Source organism: Oncorhynchus mykiss, chromosome 23 (genome assembly GCF_057628025.1).
Source record: "Oncorhynchus mykiss isolate SJ-2025 chromosome 23, ASM5762802v1, whole genome shotgun sequence".
NCBI classification, from domain to species: Eukaryota; Metazoa; Chordata; class Actinopteri; order Salmoniformes; family Salmonidae; genus Oncorhynchus; species Oncorhynchus mykiss.
In genome coordinates, this window is record NC_143044.1 from 35,762,863 (window position 1) to 35,783,220 (window position 20,358).

General features: G+C 43.5%; 1 protein-coding gene across 2 annotated transcripts in view; it reads right to left on the reverse strand.

Annotated features, from left to right (window-relative positions):
• Positions 1-20,358, reverse strand: part of macrod2 (mono-ADP ribosylhydrolase 2) — a 1,220,194-nt gene that overhangs the window by 246,117 nt on the left and 953,719 nt on the right. For both annotated transcript variants that reach the window (XM_036960544.2, XM_036960545.2), the window contains exon 8: positions 2,812-2,885. In XM_036960544.2, the coding sequence (XP_036816439.2) occupies positions 2,812-2,885 (74 nt within the window). The remainder of the gene's footprint in view (positions 1-2,811; positions 2,886-20,358) is intronic.

Sequence of the window (20,358 nt, forward strand, 5' to 3'; positions counted from 1 at the left end):
CACAACTGTCAGTGTCCCTGCTAGCTGGGCTAACAACAAATGTAGAAATACTGATGCTAGCATTGGATGTGCTCGTGGAAGCAGAACAACTTGTGTCGTCGACAGGTGCAGGTGTAATACTGCTGGTAGTAGCAGTACAACCAGTAGAGCTGGTTGCAAATCACACAGAAACAATGCAAATCACACAGAAAACCATTCCATGTGTCAAGAACAAGTCTTGAATATTGCTAGTTGCCTATAATAAAACACAGGATACTAGTATTATTCATGTGTCTCTTACTTTTTTTTAACCATTTATCAATTTTCGAGCAAACGTAATGAGCAGCAGCTATGTTCAGCAACAAACAGATCGTTAGTGGAATTCCCGTGAGAGAGTAACGGTTAATGTGATCGGATGTTAATTATTTGACTAGGCTACCTGTATTTAACATTGTGTTGTTATTTCGCTGAACACTAGATGGTTTCATTTTATTTTTGGCAGTGAAACGAGGCTACTCAGGCAAGAAAAAAAACTCACCAAAATGGATAGCCTTGTTGGAAAAATTAAATGGATTGTTTGAAAATGTGTGAATGTGAATCACATTTTTATTCGGCATTCCCCCGACGGCATTGCGCGTACCCCCAGTTTGGGAATACCTGCCCTACACTATGCAGGACCGAGTATGAGAAACCCTGCTCTATATTGTGAAGTTCAGCCAGCCCAAGTCCTTTTACTTCCTGTAACTTCAACCTGTGAAACAATGACTCATCTAATGTTCATGAAGCAGTCAAAATACCATTATCTCTAACTGACCATTATCTGCCAGTCCATTCAGTCCAGTACAATACCTACTGGTTCAAATCATTACCACACAAATACAGTGTGAATACTGGTACATAATCATTCCCATACAAATACACTGTATAACTAACACTATGAAGTTCAGCTAACCAAGGCCAGTTCCTTCTACTTCTCCATGATTAGTGAAGACAAAACCAGTCAGTCTAGGAGCATTCATTAATTAATGTTACTATACAAATACAGCAGACATTACTCTATCAAGTGCAGTCAACCAAAATCAGCCTTCTGCTTCCACTTGTGAGGACAGAATTGTAAAGACAAAACTAGTCTACAATCATGAATGAATGAACGAACGGACCATTCCATTCCACACTGTCTGAGCCCGTACTACTTGAACTTGCATCATCATTATCATTTGTTTCATTTAACCATATTAGTTTCAGTTTATGTCATCTTACGTGTTTATTTTCCTCTTGGCTTGCTGCATGACTTCAAGTGCCTTCCTAACTCAGAACCGTTTAAAAGTCAACAGAGCATTTAAGGACTGATTAGAGTACAGATTGAGATGTAATTTGATGCGCATACTGAACGCAGGATGCACACTAAACGAACGGGCGACCAAGTGAGGCGGTTACTAATGATTGCTTTTAGATATTTACGGGAGATGTGTACAGTAGGTAGAGTAGAACTAATGGATACCAGTACAATACTAGTAGACACCAGGAGACACCAGGAGAAGCAAAATATATCATCAGGATAACAGGAGATACCAGGAGACACCAGTGGACACCAGGAGACACCAGGAAAAGCAAAATATATCATCAGGATAACAGGAGATACCAGGAGACACCAGGAGATACCAGGAGACAACAGGAAAAGCAAAATATATCATCAGGATAACAGGAGATACCAGGAGACACCAGGAGATACCAGGGGACACCAGTGGACACCAGGAGATACCAGGAAAAGCAAAATATATCATCAGGATAACAGGAGATACCAGGAGACACCAGAAGATACCAGGGGACACCAGTGGACACCAGGAGACACCAGGAAAAGCAAAATATATCATCAGGATAACAGGAGGTACCAGGAGACACCAGGAGATACCAGGGGACACCAGCAGACACCAATAGACACCAGGAGACACAAGGAGACACCAGGAGATACCAGGACACACCAGGAGATACCAGAATCCGTAGTCAACAAGCTCTCATAATCTCACATCAAAATTAGACGTTCATCATGTTTCTCAAATGTCAAATTTTGAAGTTGTTCCAAACATCAAATTTCAAATGATTTAAGGTTAAGTTTAGGCATTACCTACAAATTCTTAAGGTTAGGGTTAAGTTCAGGCATAAGTCAGAATGGTTAAGGGAAGGGTTAAGGTTTGGGATAGGCTTGAATCAAAAATAACTTTATTTTGCTGGATTCAAACATGCAACCTTTCGAATCAGAGGCAGATGCTTACGCCATCCCCATCTACAAAGCTCTAGCAAAACCGAAACCTACTTGAAGGTAACTGCACTCCCTGCTGCCCCTAGTGGCCGACTTCCACGTCATCTCCCAACGTCCTCAGACATGGATGGACGTCGATTGCTGACTTGTATCACAAATTACCTGCCTGCAGTAGTACCAGTTCTCTCTCCTGCTGGCCAGTCTCTACAGGGTCAGTTTACCTTCACTGTGAATCCATCTCAACCCTAAAGCTGGGTTCCAATGTCCATACTAGCATATATCCATACTGGAATACCACTTAGTAATGTATTGGTCATGTATTCTATGTAGTAATGAGCTAGTGAGGATATTGGAACACGGGCCAAAAGACTAGGCCAACACATGAGAAAATAAGAGACACATGATCGCACAACTGAGTGGATTTCAGTCCAACAGTAGAACTTCACCCAGGCTTAGAGACGGCACTCTAATGCCAGTTAGGCTCAGCTCAGAGCCTGTCCAGAGAGTAGGAGAAGACAGAGTGTGTGTAGGAGAGACAGTAAGTCTGATACAGTAATCCAGCTAGGTCCTACCTTGTCATGGTTCTCCTTGACCCAGCTCTTTACTGTCTCCAAGGCAATATTTGCCGCGGGCTCGTTGGGGAAACCTGGAGAGACAGACAGAGAGCGAGAGAGAGCCCAAGAGACAGAGAGACAGAAAGACAGAGTTAGCTAAGTTACTATTAACAGACAGACAGACAGCCAGGAAGCAACAATTTGGTATGCACAAATGATCACGTATTAATGCACACATGAGCACAACTGAGCTCAAGCTTATGCTCACGCATGCACACACAAGTATAAAAAACTAAACACTGCTGTGTGTGAGAAATACAGTGGTCGAGGGAATAGAGGACAGTGTGAAGGATCACACACAGCGACGTGATAATGGATCTGTAAATCTCACAACAATGGAGAATAAAGCCCTAACAATTTACACTGAGGTGATAATGATAGTGGAGGCAGACAAGGCAGACACTCTCTCTGCCAGCACTAATGACGTATTGATCAACGTGGTAGTGGGTGTGTGTTGTGAGCGTGCATGTGTGTGATTGTGTGCGTTATTGTAAGCATGTGTGTGTGTACGTGTAGAACCTCGGTTCTAATGCAGGCACGTCATCTCCGGTCTGGACTTTTGCAACTCTCTGTTGGCAGGACTCCCTGCTTGTGCCATCAAACCCCTGCAACTTATCCAGAACGCCACAGCTCGCCTTGTCTTCAACCTTCCCAAGTTCTCCCATGTCATCCCGCTCCTCCGCAGACTCCACCGACTTCCAGTCGAAGCTCACGTCCACTACAAGACCATGGTGCTTACCTACGGAGCAGCAAGAGGAACTGCCCCTCCCTACCTTCAGGCTTAGCTCAAACCCTACACCCCAATCCGAGCGCTCCGTTCTGCCATCTCTGGTCTCTTGGACCTCCCACCTCCCTGTGGGTGGTCCTGCTCAGCTCAGTCAAAGCTCTTCCCTTTCCTGGCAACCCCCAATGGTGGAACAAGCTTCCCCCTGATGCTAGGACACCCTACCTCTTTAAAGAGTATCTTCAATAACTCCACAATCAACACTCAGCCTTGACTTTTTCCTTCTAGCACTGACTTTGCTGATAGCTACTTTAAAGGGAAATTGTACTTACAATGACTGAGATATATGGTTGTCTCACCTAGCTATCTTAAGATGACCTGTATGTCACGCTGGATAAGAGTGGCTCTGAATAACAAAAATGTACAATGTAAATATATGTGCATTTTCATTAGCGTGTGCGGGATCGTGACGGTGTGTGCGTGTGTGTGGGTTTTCATTAGCGTATTCGTGATCGTGAGAGTGTGTGTGCGTGTGTGACTGTGTGTGTGTGTGTGTGTGTGTGTGTGGGTTTTCATTAGCGTGTTCGTGATCGTGACTGTGTGTGTGGAGGGGGGGGGGGGGGGGGTACAGGTCGCTGAATCTACAGCAGCTAACGTCCTTATTAATCACCCCTGCTATGCCAGAACATGAACGGCAACCTCTGTGTTAACACAATGTATCGATCCAGGCCCAAATAGATGGACTGGATACATTTTTAACAAGGCAAAAGAAAGGAGGAAGGGCTGACTCTCTCTACTGGATTGGAGCTGATTCTAACATTGTCTGACGGCATATGAAGTGCCGGTTGCTCTCAGTCAGCTGTTGGTTACACAAACTGTCTGATCCATACTGCAAATCAACTATTTTCTGTGACAAATAGTAAATAGTAAATGCAGCACCGAAAGCTACATTTTGTTCGTTTGGGGGCCCTAGGATTTGTTTTTTGCAATTGTATGTAGTTTAACATGACAACATATTTTGGATGGTAAACTATTTCATGATAATAACTATAGAAAAAAAGCTAGCCTCGATGTTACATTATTTCCCTAACAAATATGTAATATGTATTTTTTTATTTGATAAGGAATTTAGTGATGTCGCACAAAAACACATGATATTAACGGGTGTTCATCCTCGCTCATTCAATTCATGTTCATACTTGAGTGTTCCAATTGTTGGTGGCAGAGGAAAGTTTTGTTGCACACACATGAAAGTTCCTCAAGGCACAGCATTGTGCCGCTGCACACCGGTTGATAACCACTGGCCTAGCAGTACCGGAAAGCACAATAACATAACCGACCTCTATCAAATCGTTTCAGCCTCTGACCACGACCCTGAGTCATGACACTGTAACAACCTCTAATAAATACAGGAAGTAACAACCTTTGACTCTTGACCTTTGACCCAGATGAAAGTAAAAGATTGGGTGTACAGACCGAGGTCTCAAAGTTTTTCTTTCTTTTTTTCTTTCGTCCTTACTCTGAAACTACCTGCTGTCACAATCTTTCAGAACAATTTGTGAATCACAAGTAAGGAAGTAACAACCTCTGACTCTTGACCTTCGACCCAGATGTAAGTAAGAGAGTGGGTGGGTAGAGCAGTCTATTTACCTGTCTCTATACCTGCTGTCATGATCTTTCAGCACAGAGCAATTTGTGACTCACGGGTAAGTGGACTAGACAGGTTGGATAGAGGCATTTTCAACCACATACTGTATATTTTTCCCTCTTCTCTCTTTATATTTACACTATATATACAAAAGTATGTGGACACCCCTTCAAATTAGTGGATTCGGCTATTTCAGCCAAACTAATTTCTAACAGGTGTATAAAATTGAGCACACAGCCATGCAATCTCCATAGACAAACACTGGCAGTAGAATGGCCTTACTGAAGAGGTCAGTGACTTTCAACGTGGCACCGTCATAGGATGCCACCTTTCCAACAAATTAGTTTGTCAAATTTCTGCCCTGCTAGATCTTTCCCGGTCAACTGTAAGTGCTGTTATTGTGAAGTGGTAATGTCTAGTAGCAACAATGGCTCAGCCGCAAAGTGGTAGGTCACACAAGCTCACAGAATGGGACAGCTTAGTGCTGAAGCGTGCAGTGCGTAAAAAATGTCTGTCCTCGGTTGTAACACTCACTACCGCTTTCCAAACTGCCTCTTCTAGCAACGTCAGCACAATAACTGTTCGTTGGGAGCTTCATGAAATGGGTTTCCATGGCACTGCAGCCACACACAAGCCTAAGATCACTATGCGCAATGCCAAGCATTGGCTAGAGTGGTGTAAAGCTTGCCGTCATTGGACTCTGGAGCAGTAGAAACACGTTCTCTGGAGTGATCAATCACGCTTCACCTGGCAGCATAACAGACTCCTCTGGGTTTGGCAGATGCCAGGAGAACACTACCTGGCCAATGCATAGTGCCAACTGTAAAGTTTGGTGGAGGAGGAATAATGGTCTGGGTCTGTTTTCCATGGTTTGGGCTAGTTCCAGTGAAGGGAAATCTTAACGCTACAGCATACAATGACATTCTAGACGATTCGGTGTGGAAGAACTTGACTAGCCTGCACAGAGCCCTGACCTCAACTTCATCGAACACCTTTGGGATGAATTGGAACGCCGAAGGCAAGCCAGGCCTAATCACCCAACATCAGTGCCAGACTTCACTAATGCTCTTGTAGCTGAATGGAAGCATGTCCCCACAGCAATGTTCCTTCTTCTTTTTATTGTAGTACTTTTTACCCCCTTTTCTCTCCAATTTCGTGATATCTAATTGGTAGGTACAGTCTTGCCCCATCACTGCAACTCCCGTACAGACTCGGGAGAGGCGAAGGTCGAGAGCCATGTGTCCTCCAAAACACGACCCTGCCAAGCCGCACTGGTTCTTGACACACTGCTCGCTTAACCTGGAAGCCAGCTACACCAATGTGTTGGAGAAAACACTGTACAAATAGCGACAGGGTCTGCATGCATGTGCCCGGCCCGCCACAGGAGTCGCTAGAGCGCATTGGGACAAGGACATCCCGGCCAGCCAAACCCTCCCCTAACCCAGACGACGCTGGGCCAATTGTGCGCTGCCTCATGGGTCTCCCAGTCGCAGCCGGCTGCGACACAGCCGTGGATCGAACCCGAATCTGTAGTGACGCCTCTAGCACTGCAATGCATTGCCTTAGACCGCTGCACCACTCGGGAGGCCTCCTTCCTCCCTTCTATCTCTCTTCTTCCCTTCCTATCCTCTCGGTCTCTCCATCTTTGACAGTACTGGCTTAGTTCTGCTGAGAAGCTGGGAATAGCAGGGTATAGCAAGGGACAGCTGAGCTCTGCACTATAAACTCTAGGTCCTGGAAAAGGGGGATGAGGAGGAGGGAGAGGGAGGAGGTGACGGAGGGAGGGAGAGGGTAGGATGGGAATGTGAGCCGAATACTAGCAGGCCTGAGAGGTTCCAGTTTTTCTGTCTGTAGTTCAGTCTGTAGTGAACTGCTACTAAACCGCTTGCTTACAATCACTACCCTTTGTCTAACAACCGTATTCTGAAGGCTTCCCATGCCTTTCACAGATCACCTAATTCTATCTGTACGGTAAACACTGAAACTGTTGTTAACCCCTCCCTTCTCATACTGTGAAGTTTACATCAGCTGATTTCCCCAAATGAACAGTCACACATATCACAGATTCACACTCAGAAGCACACTCACACCCACACAGATGCGTAAATAGATGAGAAAGATGACAACTATCGTGGGATATAAACAGCAGCTTGTGAAAAGCACACAACAGGACTAAGCAAATAAACACATAAATAAATATTGATGTTAGGAGGCAGGAAGCCCGTCTGTCTGTGAGTCTCCTCTCTTCTCTCCTTCCTTCCTCTTTTCTCATATCCTCTCTGTTTCTCTCTCTCTTTTTCCATTCTCTCTCTTTCTCTCACTCTTTCTCTCTCTTCTCTCAACCAACAATCTACCTTTTGAGCAACACAGAGCTATGGTAGTTGGTGGTGTTGAGAATAACTATTATGTCTTAATCATAAATATTGTGCTGCATTGGCCAAAAGTAGCGAGTGGATGGCTGCCAGTACATTTAATCTATTTAGCGCGGTTTCTACAAATCCACTATCGATTTGAACGTCATTGCTATTAATCATATAGCAGGGTGATGGAGGGATGGAGGAAGAGGGAGAGATAGAGGGTCTGGAGAGAGTGATGGAGGGAGAGGGAGATAGAGAGGGGAAGAGAGGGTCTGGAGAGAGTGATGGAGAGAGAGATAGAGAGGGTCTGGAGAGAGTGAAGGAGAGAGAGATATAGAGGGACTGAAGAGAGTGATGGAGGGAGAGGGAGAGATAGAGGGTCTGGAGAGAGTGATGGAGAGAGAGAGATAGAGAGGGGAAGAGAGGGTCTGGAGAAAGTGATGGAGAGAGAGATGAAGGGAGAGGGGGAGATAGAGGGTCTGGAGAGAGAGATAGAGGGTCTGGAGAGAGTGATGGAGGGAGAGGGAGAGATAGACGGTCTGGAGAGAGTGATGGAGGGAGAGGGAGAGATAGAGGGTCTGGAGAGAGTGATGAGGGAGAGGGAGAGATAGACGGTCTGGAGAGAGTGGTGGAGGGAGAGGGAGAGATAGAGGGTCTGGAGAGAGTGATGAGAGAGAGAGAAATAGAGAGGGGGAGAGAGGGTCTGGAGAAAGTGATGGAGTGAGAGAGATAGAGGGTCTGGAGAGAGTGATGAGGGAGCGAGAGAGATAGAGAGGGTCTGGACAGAGTGATGGAGGGAGAGAGAGAGAGATAGAGAGGGGAAAAGAAGGTCTGGAGAGAGTGATGGAGAGAGAGATAGAGAGGGGAAGAGAGGGTCTGGAGAAAGTGATGGAGAGAGAGATGAAGGGAGAGGGAGAGATAGAGGGTCTGGAGAGAGTGATGGAGGGAGAGGGAGAGATAGACGGTCTGGAGAGAGTGATGGAGGGAGAGGGAGAGATAGACGGTCTGGAGAGAGTGGTGGAGGGAGAGGGAGAGATAGAGAGGGTCTGGACAGAGTGATGGAGGGAGAGAGAGAGAGAGGGTCTGGAGAGAGTGATGAGGGAGCGAGAGAGATAGAGAGGGTCTGGAGAAAGTGATGGAGTGAGAGAGATAGAGGGTCTGGAGAGAGTGATGGAGGGAGAGGGAGAGAGAGGGTCTGGAGAGAGTGATGAGGGAGCGAGAGAGATAGAGAGGGTCTGGACAGAGTGATGGAGGGAGAGAGAGAGAGAGGGTCTGGAGAGAGTGATGAGGGAGCGAGAGAGATAGAGAGGGTCTGGACAGAGTGATGGAGGGAGAGAGAGAGATAGAGAGGGGAAAAGAAGGTCTGGAGAGAGTGATGGAGGGAGAGAAAAGAGGAAGAAGAGTGAGGTAGCGAGATATATCAAGAAAGGCCGAAAGAGAGATCGAGTGAGAGAGGCATATAAAGAGAGAAAGAGAGAAAATGAGAGTGAGAGAAGAGCAATCGAGATCGAGCAAGAGAAGCTCGAAGAGAGAGGGAGAGAGCACACACACACAGACGCCCAAGGTCAACAGCAGCAGTCGCAGTGCTTTTAGAGCGCTCTATGATCATTCGTCTCCCTCACAACAACATCCCCCCTGCCTCCTCTCTTCTGCACAAAATGTCTTTCCTCAACCCGACTCACCTTGCCTCTGCTCTTCCTTCCCTCTCAACATTTTCCTGCTGTCCCCTCCCTCTCCCTCCTCACAACATCCCACCTCCTCCACTGTCTCCCCTCCCTCTCCCTCCTCACAACATCCCACCTCCTCCCCTGTCTTCCCTCCCTCTCCTTCCTCACAACATCCCACCTCCTCCCCTGTCTCCCCTCCCTCTCCCTCCTCACAACATTCCACCTCCTCCCCTGTCTCCCCTCCCTCTCCCTCCTCACAACATCCCACCTCCTCCCCTGTCTTCCCTCCCTCTCCCTCCTCACAACATCCCACCTCCTCCCCTGTCTTCCCTCCCTCTCCCTCCTCACAACATCCCAGCTCCTCCCCTGTCTTCCCTCCCTCTCCTTCCTCACAACATCCCACCTCCTCCCCTGTCTCCCCTCCCTCTCCCTCCTCACAACATCCCAGCTCCTCCCCTGTCTCCTCTCCCTCTCCCTCCTCACAACATCCCACCTCCTACCCTGTCTCCCCTCCCTCTCCTTCCTCACAACATCCCAGCTCCTCCCCTGTCTCCCCTCCTCTCCCCTCACAACATCACCCTGCCACCCTCCTCACCCCTCACCAAGCCTGGACTAGCATGTCTATGTACTCCAAACAGACACAAAAATAAAATGTTTCCCTCCCTACCTCCTAATCTCTATTTCTCTCCACTGCCAGCAGAGCTCTCTATAGCTCCACAGCTCCACAATGGTGTGAGGCTACAGTCGTTTCATTTTACATAACAAGACCATTCAAATTGACTGCCTCCTACAAATCAACTAACAATGAATACAGTCGAAATACCAGGCTCTTCAAACCTTAGTACACAACTTGTAAATATAAAAAAAGTGAATAAAAGCTTTCTTTCTCACTAAGTCTCTCTCTCTCGCTTTTCCCCCTCTCTCTCACACAATCTTTCTCACAATCACTCTCTCTCTCTTTGCCTCTCCCTACTCTCCATCCCGCTCTCTGGTGTATGCTGTGCCGTGGTGTGTTGGGTTGATAAAGTAGGCTGTGCCTTCAGCAGAAATAACACTGCACCACCTGAGTCCTCATCAGAGACCCAGCACTGGGCTGCCTGTTATACACAGATCCTATCAGCAGTGTCTCACTAAGACAAATCTCCCAGAGCCCACTGTATTCCCAGTGTTAAGACAGAGGAGGAGAGAGACGGGGGAGAGAGGGGGAAAGGAGAGCAGAAGACAGGTGAGGAGCAGGGAATCCTGGAGGGCCCAGTCATCACTCCGCTTGACGCTTAGCCCCTATGCCAGCCCTCCCTCCCTCGCACCCTCCCTCCCTCTGACAGATTAGGTTTAGCTGAACCCTCCACACAGCAAATGGAGCAGGAAGAGAGGAAAACCGAGAGAGGGAGAGAGAGAGAGAGAGAGAGGGAGAGAGAGAGAGAGAGAGAGAGAGAGAGAGAGAGAGAGAGAGAGAGAGAGAGAGAGAGAGAGAGAGGACAGAGCACAGCAGGGTCTGTGGCACGTGGACTAAAGGGTGTGATTACATAATATTAACGTAGTACATACAGTACCGTCCAATACATGAGTGTTTCCATGTAGGCTCAGTGACCGAGGATGATAGGAAACGGTTAGATAATATTGCTCATTTTGTCTCAGAACCTCATAGGACTATCCCTATGGCCCTCTAACCCAAATAACCTTAACCCTGACAGTAAATAAACACACTGACAATCACGTTTGATCCACAATGTTTTTGTTGCTACATCAATAAATAGGGCAGCTAAAATGGTTGCCTCAATCGATGGTGAATTTGATAAGCAACATTGTTCGACATGATTCAATTCTCTAATAAAATAAAGTGAAAACCTCAGAGGTGTTTCTCTGTATTCTCGCTCTCATCTCTCTCCCTCCCCCATGTATTCTGTAAACCAAATCAAATCAGTCCTGTTTCACACTATTCCATACAAGGCTTTTGCTGTAATCAACGTCCTCTGTTGCAGTAATCGATAAGATAACTCTGTATACCTTTTCTGGATCATTGAATTACTTTTCCCTTTCATTTACTCATCAATACCATGTTGTTTGTATATTTTGATAAATTGGGTCAGAGAATTCCGTAGAACAAATTGAAAACCAATCTAGTATGACCATATTTGAGTTCCCTTAAGGTCGAAATAATACCTATCAGAAATACACCATATAACCTGATATGAAATAAATATACTGCGTTCACTGTCATTCTAATACTCTGCAGTGTGTTTTCACTAGTTCTGGATAATAGAATAAGGAGAAATCATGGTCGAAATAAAGTCAGGATTACGACCGATACCGCAGAGAAAAACCTTCCCTCTAACATCGACATACTACTAGACCGACCCCACTAGAGGACAGAGCAGCAGCCCAGCCACCTAGGACAGGGACAAGACTCCAGACGCCACCAGGTGTCAAATGCCCCAGAGCTCCACTATTAAAGCAGGCAGCACAACCAGGGACACAAGGACACACAGGGCAGGGCTGTGACCATGACCGACTTATCAGACCAGGGAAGGAGAGAAAATAGAGAGAGAAGAGAGAGAGGGTAAGGTAGCATTAAGAAAGAAAGAAAGAAAGAAAGAAAGAAAGTGAGAGGGGAGTAGGGTTGTGAGAGGGCAAAAAATAGAAAGATCAAAAGAGAGAGAGAGGGGGTAGAGGTGGTCGAGGCGAGAGAAAGAGAGAGCGAGCGAGAGAGAGGAAGATGAGGAGAAGAAAGGTGTGGAGAGAGAAACGAGAGAGAGCAGTCTCCTTAGATGACCTTGGAAACATTCCAAGAAGTTGATGACACACTCGTGTCCTAAATGATAAAATTAAACACGTGTGACATTTTATTTCTCTCCTATTCAAAACATCTGTGCTCGCTGCGACTGAGTGATACGCAACAAAGAAAAGTTTTACTTTTCAAAGTAGCTAAAGCTATTGTCCTCTGGGTGAGGAGTAAAGAGGGAGTGAGGTATTTTTACATTTGGTTTATCATCCGTAGCGTTGGAGTAGAATAAGGCTAGTGTAGAGTACAAAGCACACCGTGTAACTCTGTCAAATGGGCTAGAAGACTCACCCTGCTCCCTCTGAGTATAGGGCCTACATTCCAAATGGCACCCTATTCCGTATGTAGTACACTACTTTTGACCAAGACCCATAGGGAATACCATAGGGCTCTGGTCAAAAGTAGTGCACTACAGATGTGGGATCTTAATTTGATCACTTGTATTTGAGGTTTAAAAAAGCTTCTGAAGTTTGTAATTTCCACTTTGAAATTTCAGACTTGATTTTCCCTTACAAAACTGCATCAACCCCTACAAAAATATCCATTAATTATAATCCACATTGTAGAAAACCCTTTCTCTTCAACCCTCCCTCTAGCCCTTGGGGGAGACACACACTCTGAAGTCTTTTCTGCTTAGGTAGGCTACAATGCCCTGCCTCAGCCTGACTCCATTGTCCAATGGTAGAGGTCACTTCACACCTCTGTGTTAGGGTCCAGGTTGCCTGGTTACCTGGCCAAGGCTAGCCAATAACAGGCTCTACCTGCTGGGGGTAACAGACCCCCATTCCTGCTGGTGTTTAGCTGTTATTATTATCTGACCCTGCTGGTCATCTATGAACATTTGAACATCTTGGCCATGTTCTGTTATAATCTCCACCAGGCACAGCCAGAAGAGGACCGGTCACCCCTCATAGCCTGGTTCCTCTCTAGGTTTCTTCCTAGGTTTTGGCCTTTCTAGGGAGTTTTTCCTAGCCACCCTGCTTCTACACCTGCATTGCTTGCTGTTTGGGGTTTTAGGCTGGGTTTCTGTACAGCACTTTGTGACATCAGTTGATGTAAGAAGGGCTTTATAAATACATTTGATTGATTCCCAGGAAGGACGGTTGAGACAACCTCTGTAAACTTCTGTTCTCCACCAGGGTTCAGTTGCTATATGTTTTATATATATCTGTATGTTAACAGCCCTTACTACTATGTAACTGTATGTGTATACATGCCTCATTCATTGTCTATACTCTACTACTAGCCTTGTTGGTACCTGTATCCCCTGTATATAGCCTCGTTATTGTTATTATATTGTGTTACTTTTTATTATTTTTTACTTTAGTTTATTTGGTAAATATTTTCTTTACTCTTTCTTGAACTGCACAGTTGGTTAAGGGCTTGTAAGTAAGCATTTCATGGTTCAGTCTACACTTGTTGTATTCGGCGCATGTGACTAATAAAGTTTGATTTGATTTGTTACTTACTGTGTTTATCTGGTCAGATTCAAATTCAGAGATTCAGATTCAGCGATTCAGAATCAGAGATTCAGAGATTTTAAGATTCAGATTCAGTGTTTAATAGTCACATGTACAGGGTTGCAGGCGTGATTGCAGGGTACAATGAAAATCTTAGGCTCCGAGCTCCAACATGCAGCACTAAGTTAAATAAAATAACGAAATAGCACTATATACATTATAACAACTATTTTTGGCATAGTTTATGTGTACTTCACCATTCAAGCCATGTGGTACACTATTCTACACTCTTAGAAAAAAGGGTTTCAAAAGGGTTATTTGCGGAAGGATAGGGTTCTACCAAGAACTGTCTTGATCAGAAGATCCATTTTTGGAAGACAAGGGTTATTTGTAAGGCACAGTGTTCTACCTAGAACCTTTAACATCCTGAGAACCGTTTTTGGAAGAAAGCATTCTTTGATGATTCTTTGGAAGGCAAGAAGGATTCTTTGGAAGGCAAGGAGGGTTCTTTGGAAGGCAAGAAGGATTCTTTGAAAGGCAAGAATGGATCTTTGGAAGGCAAGAAGGATTCTTTGGAAGGCAAGAAGGATTCTTTGGAAGGCAAGAAGGGATCTTTGGAAGGCAATAAGGATTATTTGGAAGGCAAGAAGGGATCTTTGGAAGGCAAGAAAGATTCTTTGGAAGGCAAGAAGGGATCTTTGGAAGGCAAGAAGGATTCTTTGAAAGGCAAGAAGGATTCTTTGGAAGGCAAGAAGTATTCTTAGGAAAGCAAGAAGGGTTCTTTGGAAGGCAAGAAGGGATCTTTGGAAGGCAAGAAGGGCTCTTTGGAAGGCAAGAAGGATTCTTTGAAAGGCAAGAAGGATTCTTTGGAAGGCATGAAGGGCTCTTTGGAAGGCAAGAAGGATTCTTTGGAAGGCAAGAAGGGTTCTTTGAAAGGCAAGAAGGATTCTTTGGAAGGCAAGAATTATACTTTGGAAGGCAAGAAGGGTTCTTTGGAAGGCAAGAAGGGTTATTTGGAAGGCAAGAAGGGTTATTTGGAAGGCAAGAAGGGATCTTTGGAAGGCAAGAAGGATTCTTTGGAAGGCAAGAAGGGTTCTTTGAAAGGCAAGAAGGATTATTTGAAAGGCAAGAAGGATTCTTTGAAAGGCAAGAAGGATTATTTGGAAGGCAAGAAGGGCTCTTTGGAAGGCAAGAAGGATTCTTTGGAAGGCAAGAAGGGTTCTTTGAAAGGCAAGAAGGATTCTTTGGAAGGCAAGAAGTATTCTTTGGAAGGCAAGAAGGGTTCTTTGGAAGGCAAGAAGGATTCTTTGGAAGGCAAGAAGGGTTCTTTGGAAGGCAAGAAGGGTTCTTTGGAAGGCAAGAAGGATTCTTTGGAAGGCAAGAAGGGTTCTTTGGAAGGCAAGAAGGATTCTTTGGAAGGCAAGAAGGGATCTTTGGAATGCAAGAAGGGTTCTTTGGAAGGCAAGAAGGATTCTTTGGAAGGCAAGAAGTATTCTTTGGAAGGCAAGAAGGGTTCTTTGGAAGGCAAGAATGATTCTTTGGAAGGCAAGAAGGGTTCTTTGGAAGGCAAGAAGGGTTCTTTGGAAGGCAAGAAGGATTCTTTGGAAGGCAAGAAGGGATCTTTGGAAGGCAAGAAGGTTTCTTTGGAAGGCAAGAAGGGTTCTTTGGAAGGCAAAGAAGGGTTCTTTGAAAGGCAAGAAGGACTCTTTGGAAGGCAAGAAGGGTTCTTTGGACGTGAAATAATATTATGACTTCAAGCCTGTCAACTCCAGACATTAGGCTGGCAATACTAAAGTGCCTATAAGAACATCCAATAGTCAAAGCTATATGAAATACAAATGGTATAGAGAGAAATAGTCGCCGCGTCATAATTCCTATAATAACTACAACCTAAAACTTCTTAACTGGAAATATTGAAGAACTGGGAATATTGAACCACCAGGTTTCATATGTTCTCCTATTCTGAGCAAGGAACTTAAATGTTAGCTTTTTTACATGGCACATATTGCACTTTTACTTCCTTCTCCAACACTGTGTTTTTGCATTATTTAAACCAAATTGAACATGTTTCATTATTTATTTGAGACTAAATAGATTTTATTTATGTACTATATTAATTTTAAAAAAGTGTTCATTGTTCATTCAGTATTGTTGTAATTGTCATTATTACAAATATATATATATATAAATCAGCCGAATAATCGTTTTATTTGGTTCTCCAATAATCGGTATTGGTATCGGCGTTGAAAAATCAGAATTGGTCAACCTCTAGCACATACTCCCTTAAAAGACCTTCGGTTGAAAAATGAGAGAAAAAGGGCAATGGTACTGTTTGTCCATTTTGTGACGCCGTAGCCAGTATATATACATGTATACACTCAAAACAGCCAGAATTAATCTAAGAAATATGTCATTAATGTTGATGTTTTTGCCAAGGAGATCTTAGTTGCACAATTTTACATTTAACTAAGATGTTTAGTGCAGTATTTCTCAATGAAAAAATGTGCATGAAAACGAGTCGTCTCTCATTGAATGACAAAAAATACTTTATTGAAGAATCCCTACGGTTGACCAATCACGGGTGAAGGGGCGTAACCTTAGGCTGGCCTGGAGAAAAAATATTGTGTGCCCGAACAGCCGGAAAAATAACGTCACAAAATGTTGTCATAATATATGCATAAACTCTTCCGAACTGTTTCAGCTGGGAAGCATGCGGACGGCTTTAGGGTATAACAAGGCCCTAAAAAAGGCCTTATGAAATATGTAATGTATTGTCATAAATAATAACATTTAAAAAGGCTGGTGGAACCGTTCATAGAGGATTCTAGGAAGAAGGCATCCAAAGACAAAAGCGTTCTCAGTAGAAACCTTCATAGAGGGTTCTAGCTAGAACCATATACAAAGCGTTCTTTGAATAACCCTACATAGAGGGTTCTAGATAGAACCCTATGCAAAGGGTTCCCAGCACCAAAAAGGGACATGTGGACAAGCAGAATAACCCTGTATTGTTCTACTTAGCACCTTTTTTTCTAAGAGTGTATTGGTCAAGATGGCTACTAGCCAATAGTTGTATATTACACACCTAATACAGCCAACCAGTGATGTCAACACGTCCAGAGTCACTTCCTGCTATAGCCACAGCTACATCCAACATGGCTGTGGTTTACACACACACAAAAAGTGTCTAAATAGTACCAGATCAGGGTTAGTTGGCTTGTAACCATAGCATAACCCTTTTTGGTGCTATATAGAACCCTTTTTTGATGGTTAAAGACCCATGCTCATAAGGTTCTAAATGGAAACTGTATGGTGCTATAACGAAAAGGTTCCATATAGCACCAAAAAAGGGTTCCTCTGTGGTTACAACATTGGTTCTATATAGAACCCTTTTTTATGGTTCTTAATAGAACCTTTATGGATAATGGTTCTATAAAGAACCTTTCTTAATCTCAAAGGTTATTTGTAGATCCTTTTGAAGAACCATACAGGGTTTTATATTCTGGCCAGTCATATTACATTGTTCAAATTCCTTAGGTGTTGTGTCACAAGCAGGCAATGGTCATACACACATAGGCAAACAGGCAGGTGAATCAAAACTAGGACTGAAGGCTATAACTGGTTCTCCCAAATGAGCTAGGATAAGGATTAGTAGAGTCAAAATGAACAATACCTCACAAAGGCACAAACAGAATGAACTGAACTAAATAAGGAGCTGATCAGACCAGGTGAGTAACTAATACAGGTGAAATCAATGAACAAAAATGAAAGACATTCAAGAACACAAAGAAACAGGGCTACGTTCAAGAACACAACTAAACAGGGCTACGTTCAAGAACACAAAGAAACAGGGCTACGTTCAAGAACACAACTAAACAGGGCTACGTTCAAGAACACAAAGAAACAGGGCTACGTTCAAGAACACAAAGAAACAGGGCTACGTTCAAGAACACAACGAAACAGGGATACGTTCAAGAACACAAAGAAACAGGGCTACGTTCAAGAACACAAAGAAACAGGGCTACGTTCAAGAACACAACAAAACAGGGCTACGTTCAAGAACACAACGAAACAGGGCTACGTTCAAGAACACAAAGAAACAGGGCTACGTTCAAGAACACAAAGAAACAGGGCTACGTTCAAGAACACAACAAAACAGGGCTACGTTCAAGAACACAACGAAACAGGGCTATGTTCAAGAACACAAAGAAACAGGGCTACGTTCAAGAACACAAAGAAACAGGGCTACGTTCAAGAACACAATGAAACAGGGCTACGTTCAAGAACACAACGAAACAGAGCTGCGTTCAAGAACAAAACGAAACAGGGCTACGTTCAAGAACACAAAAAAACAGGGCAACGTTCAAGAGCACAACGAAACAGGGCTACGTTCAAGAGCACAACAAAACAGGGCTATGTTCAAGAACACAACAAAACAGGGCTACATTCAAGAACACAAAGAAACAGGGCTACGTTCAAGAACACAACGAAACAGGGCTACGTTCAAGAACACAACGAAACAGGGCTACGTTCAAGAACACAAAGAAACAGGGCTACGTTCAAGAACACAAAGAAAGAGGGCTACGTTCAAGAACACAATGAAACAGGGCTACGTTCAAGAACACAACGAAACAGAGCTACGTTCAAGAACACAACGAAACAGGGCTACGTTCAAGAACACAACAAAACAGGGCTACATTCAAGAACACAAAGAAACAGGGCTACGTTCAAGAACACAAAGAAACAGGGCTACGTTCAAGAACACAACTAAACAGGGCTACGTTCAAGAACACAAAGAAACAGGGCTACGTTCAAGAACACAAAGAAACAGGGCTACGTTCAAGAACACAAAGAAACAGGGCTACGTTCAAGAACACAAAGAAACAGGGCTACGTTCAAGAGCACAACGAAACAGGGCTACGTTCAAGAACACAACAAAACAGGGCTACATTCAAGAACATAAAGAAACAGGGCTACATTCAAGAACACAACGAAACAGGGCTACGTTCAAGAACAAAAAGAAACGGGGCTACATTCAAGAACACAACGAAACAGGGCTACGTTCAAGAACACAAAGAAACATGGCTACGTTCAAGAACACAAAGAAACAGGGCTACGTTCAAGAACACAAAGAAACAGAGAAACAATGAAACAGAACACAAGGTTGACTAAGAAAATAAATACAGAACCTTACAGTACTACTATGGCTGACCCTGTAAAACAACACATTTCACTGTGCCTGTTTGTGACAATAAAACATATTTTATTTTCTATAGATTTTTTAAAGCCTCATATTGCTTTAAGGCCGGTTTATACTTGGTCTAACGACATGTCTGTAGACAATTAGAATGCTACAAGTGTCGCTGGTCAATACAACATTTCATTTATACTCTGTCTGTAGACCGTCGCTGCAACTGTAGATTTCCTTGTTGCACAGTCATGAAAAAAGCTCATTGTCTCTGCGACTGTCACAACGTCCGTTGACGTGGTTACTGAGCTATTACAGCAACAAGAACAAATCCATCTGTTAACGAGTGTAGAGTTAAACATTTCTCAGATAGAATTACCTTTATTTTGTCACACTCATAACCCGTAAGCTATTTTCTGTATATAATAATGATGTTGTTGTGGGGTTATTTTCTGTACACTTGTAAATAATGATGTTGTTGTGGGGTTATTTTCTGTACACTTGTAAATAATGATGTTGTTGTGGGGTTATTTTCCGTACACTTGTAAATAATGATGTTGTTGTGCGGTTATTTTCCGTACGCTTGTAAATAATGATGTTGTTGTGCGGTTATTTTCTGTACACTTGTAAATGATGATGTTGTTGTGGGGTTATTTTCCGTACACTTGTAAATAATGATGTTGTTGTGGGGTTATTTTCTGTACACTTGTAAATAATGATGTTGTTGTGGGGTTATTTTCTGTACACTTGTAAATAATGATGTTGTTGTGGGGTTATTTTCTGTACACTTGTAAATAATGATGTTGTTGTGGGGTTATTTTCTGTACGCTTGTAAATAATGATGTTGTTGTGGGTTTATTTTCTGTACGCTTGTAAATAATGATGTTGTTGTGGGGTTATTTTCTGTATGCTTGTAAGTAATGATGTTGTTGTGGGGTTATTTTCTGTACGCTTGTAAATAATGATGTTGTTGTGGGGTTATTTTCTGTACGCTTGTAAGTAATGATGTTGTTGTGGGGTTATTTTCTGTACGCTTGTAAACAATGATGTTGTTGTGGGTTTATTTTCTGTACGCTTGTAAATAATGATGTTGTTGTGGGGTTATTTTCTGTACACTTGTAAATAATGATGTTGTTGTGGGGTTATTTTCCGTACGCTTGTAAATAATGATGTTGTTGTGGGTTTATTTTCTGGATAAAATAATTAAAAGGAGATAAAGTTAAGACTGTCAGCTTTACTCTGGTCATTATTTGAAACTGGCTAGCCAGAGATCTAGCTAACTAGATAGCATCTAACTAAAATATTGTTTAGAAAGTTGCTTTTAGTTGCCTGGCATGATAGGTTGACATTTAATACATTCATTTTTAACTGATGGGCATATCATATCGGCTTCTGTCATGCAGAAGCTGTCGTTTTTCATAACAACAATGACAAGTTAGATGTCGGCCGAATGTTCATGATGTCACTGCGACAAACTTTCTCCAGCCTTTACTCTTGTGTAATATACACTGAGAATACAAAACATTAACAACGCTCTTTCAATGACATAGACTGACCAGGTGAATCCAGGTGAATGCTATGATCCCTTATTGATGTCATGTGTTAAATCAGCTTCAATCAGTCTAGATGACGGGGAGACAGGTTAAAGAAGGATTTTTGAGCCTTGAGACAATTGAGACATG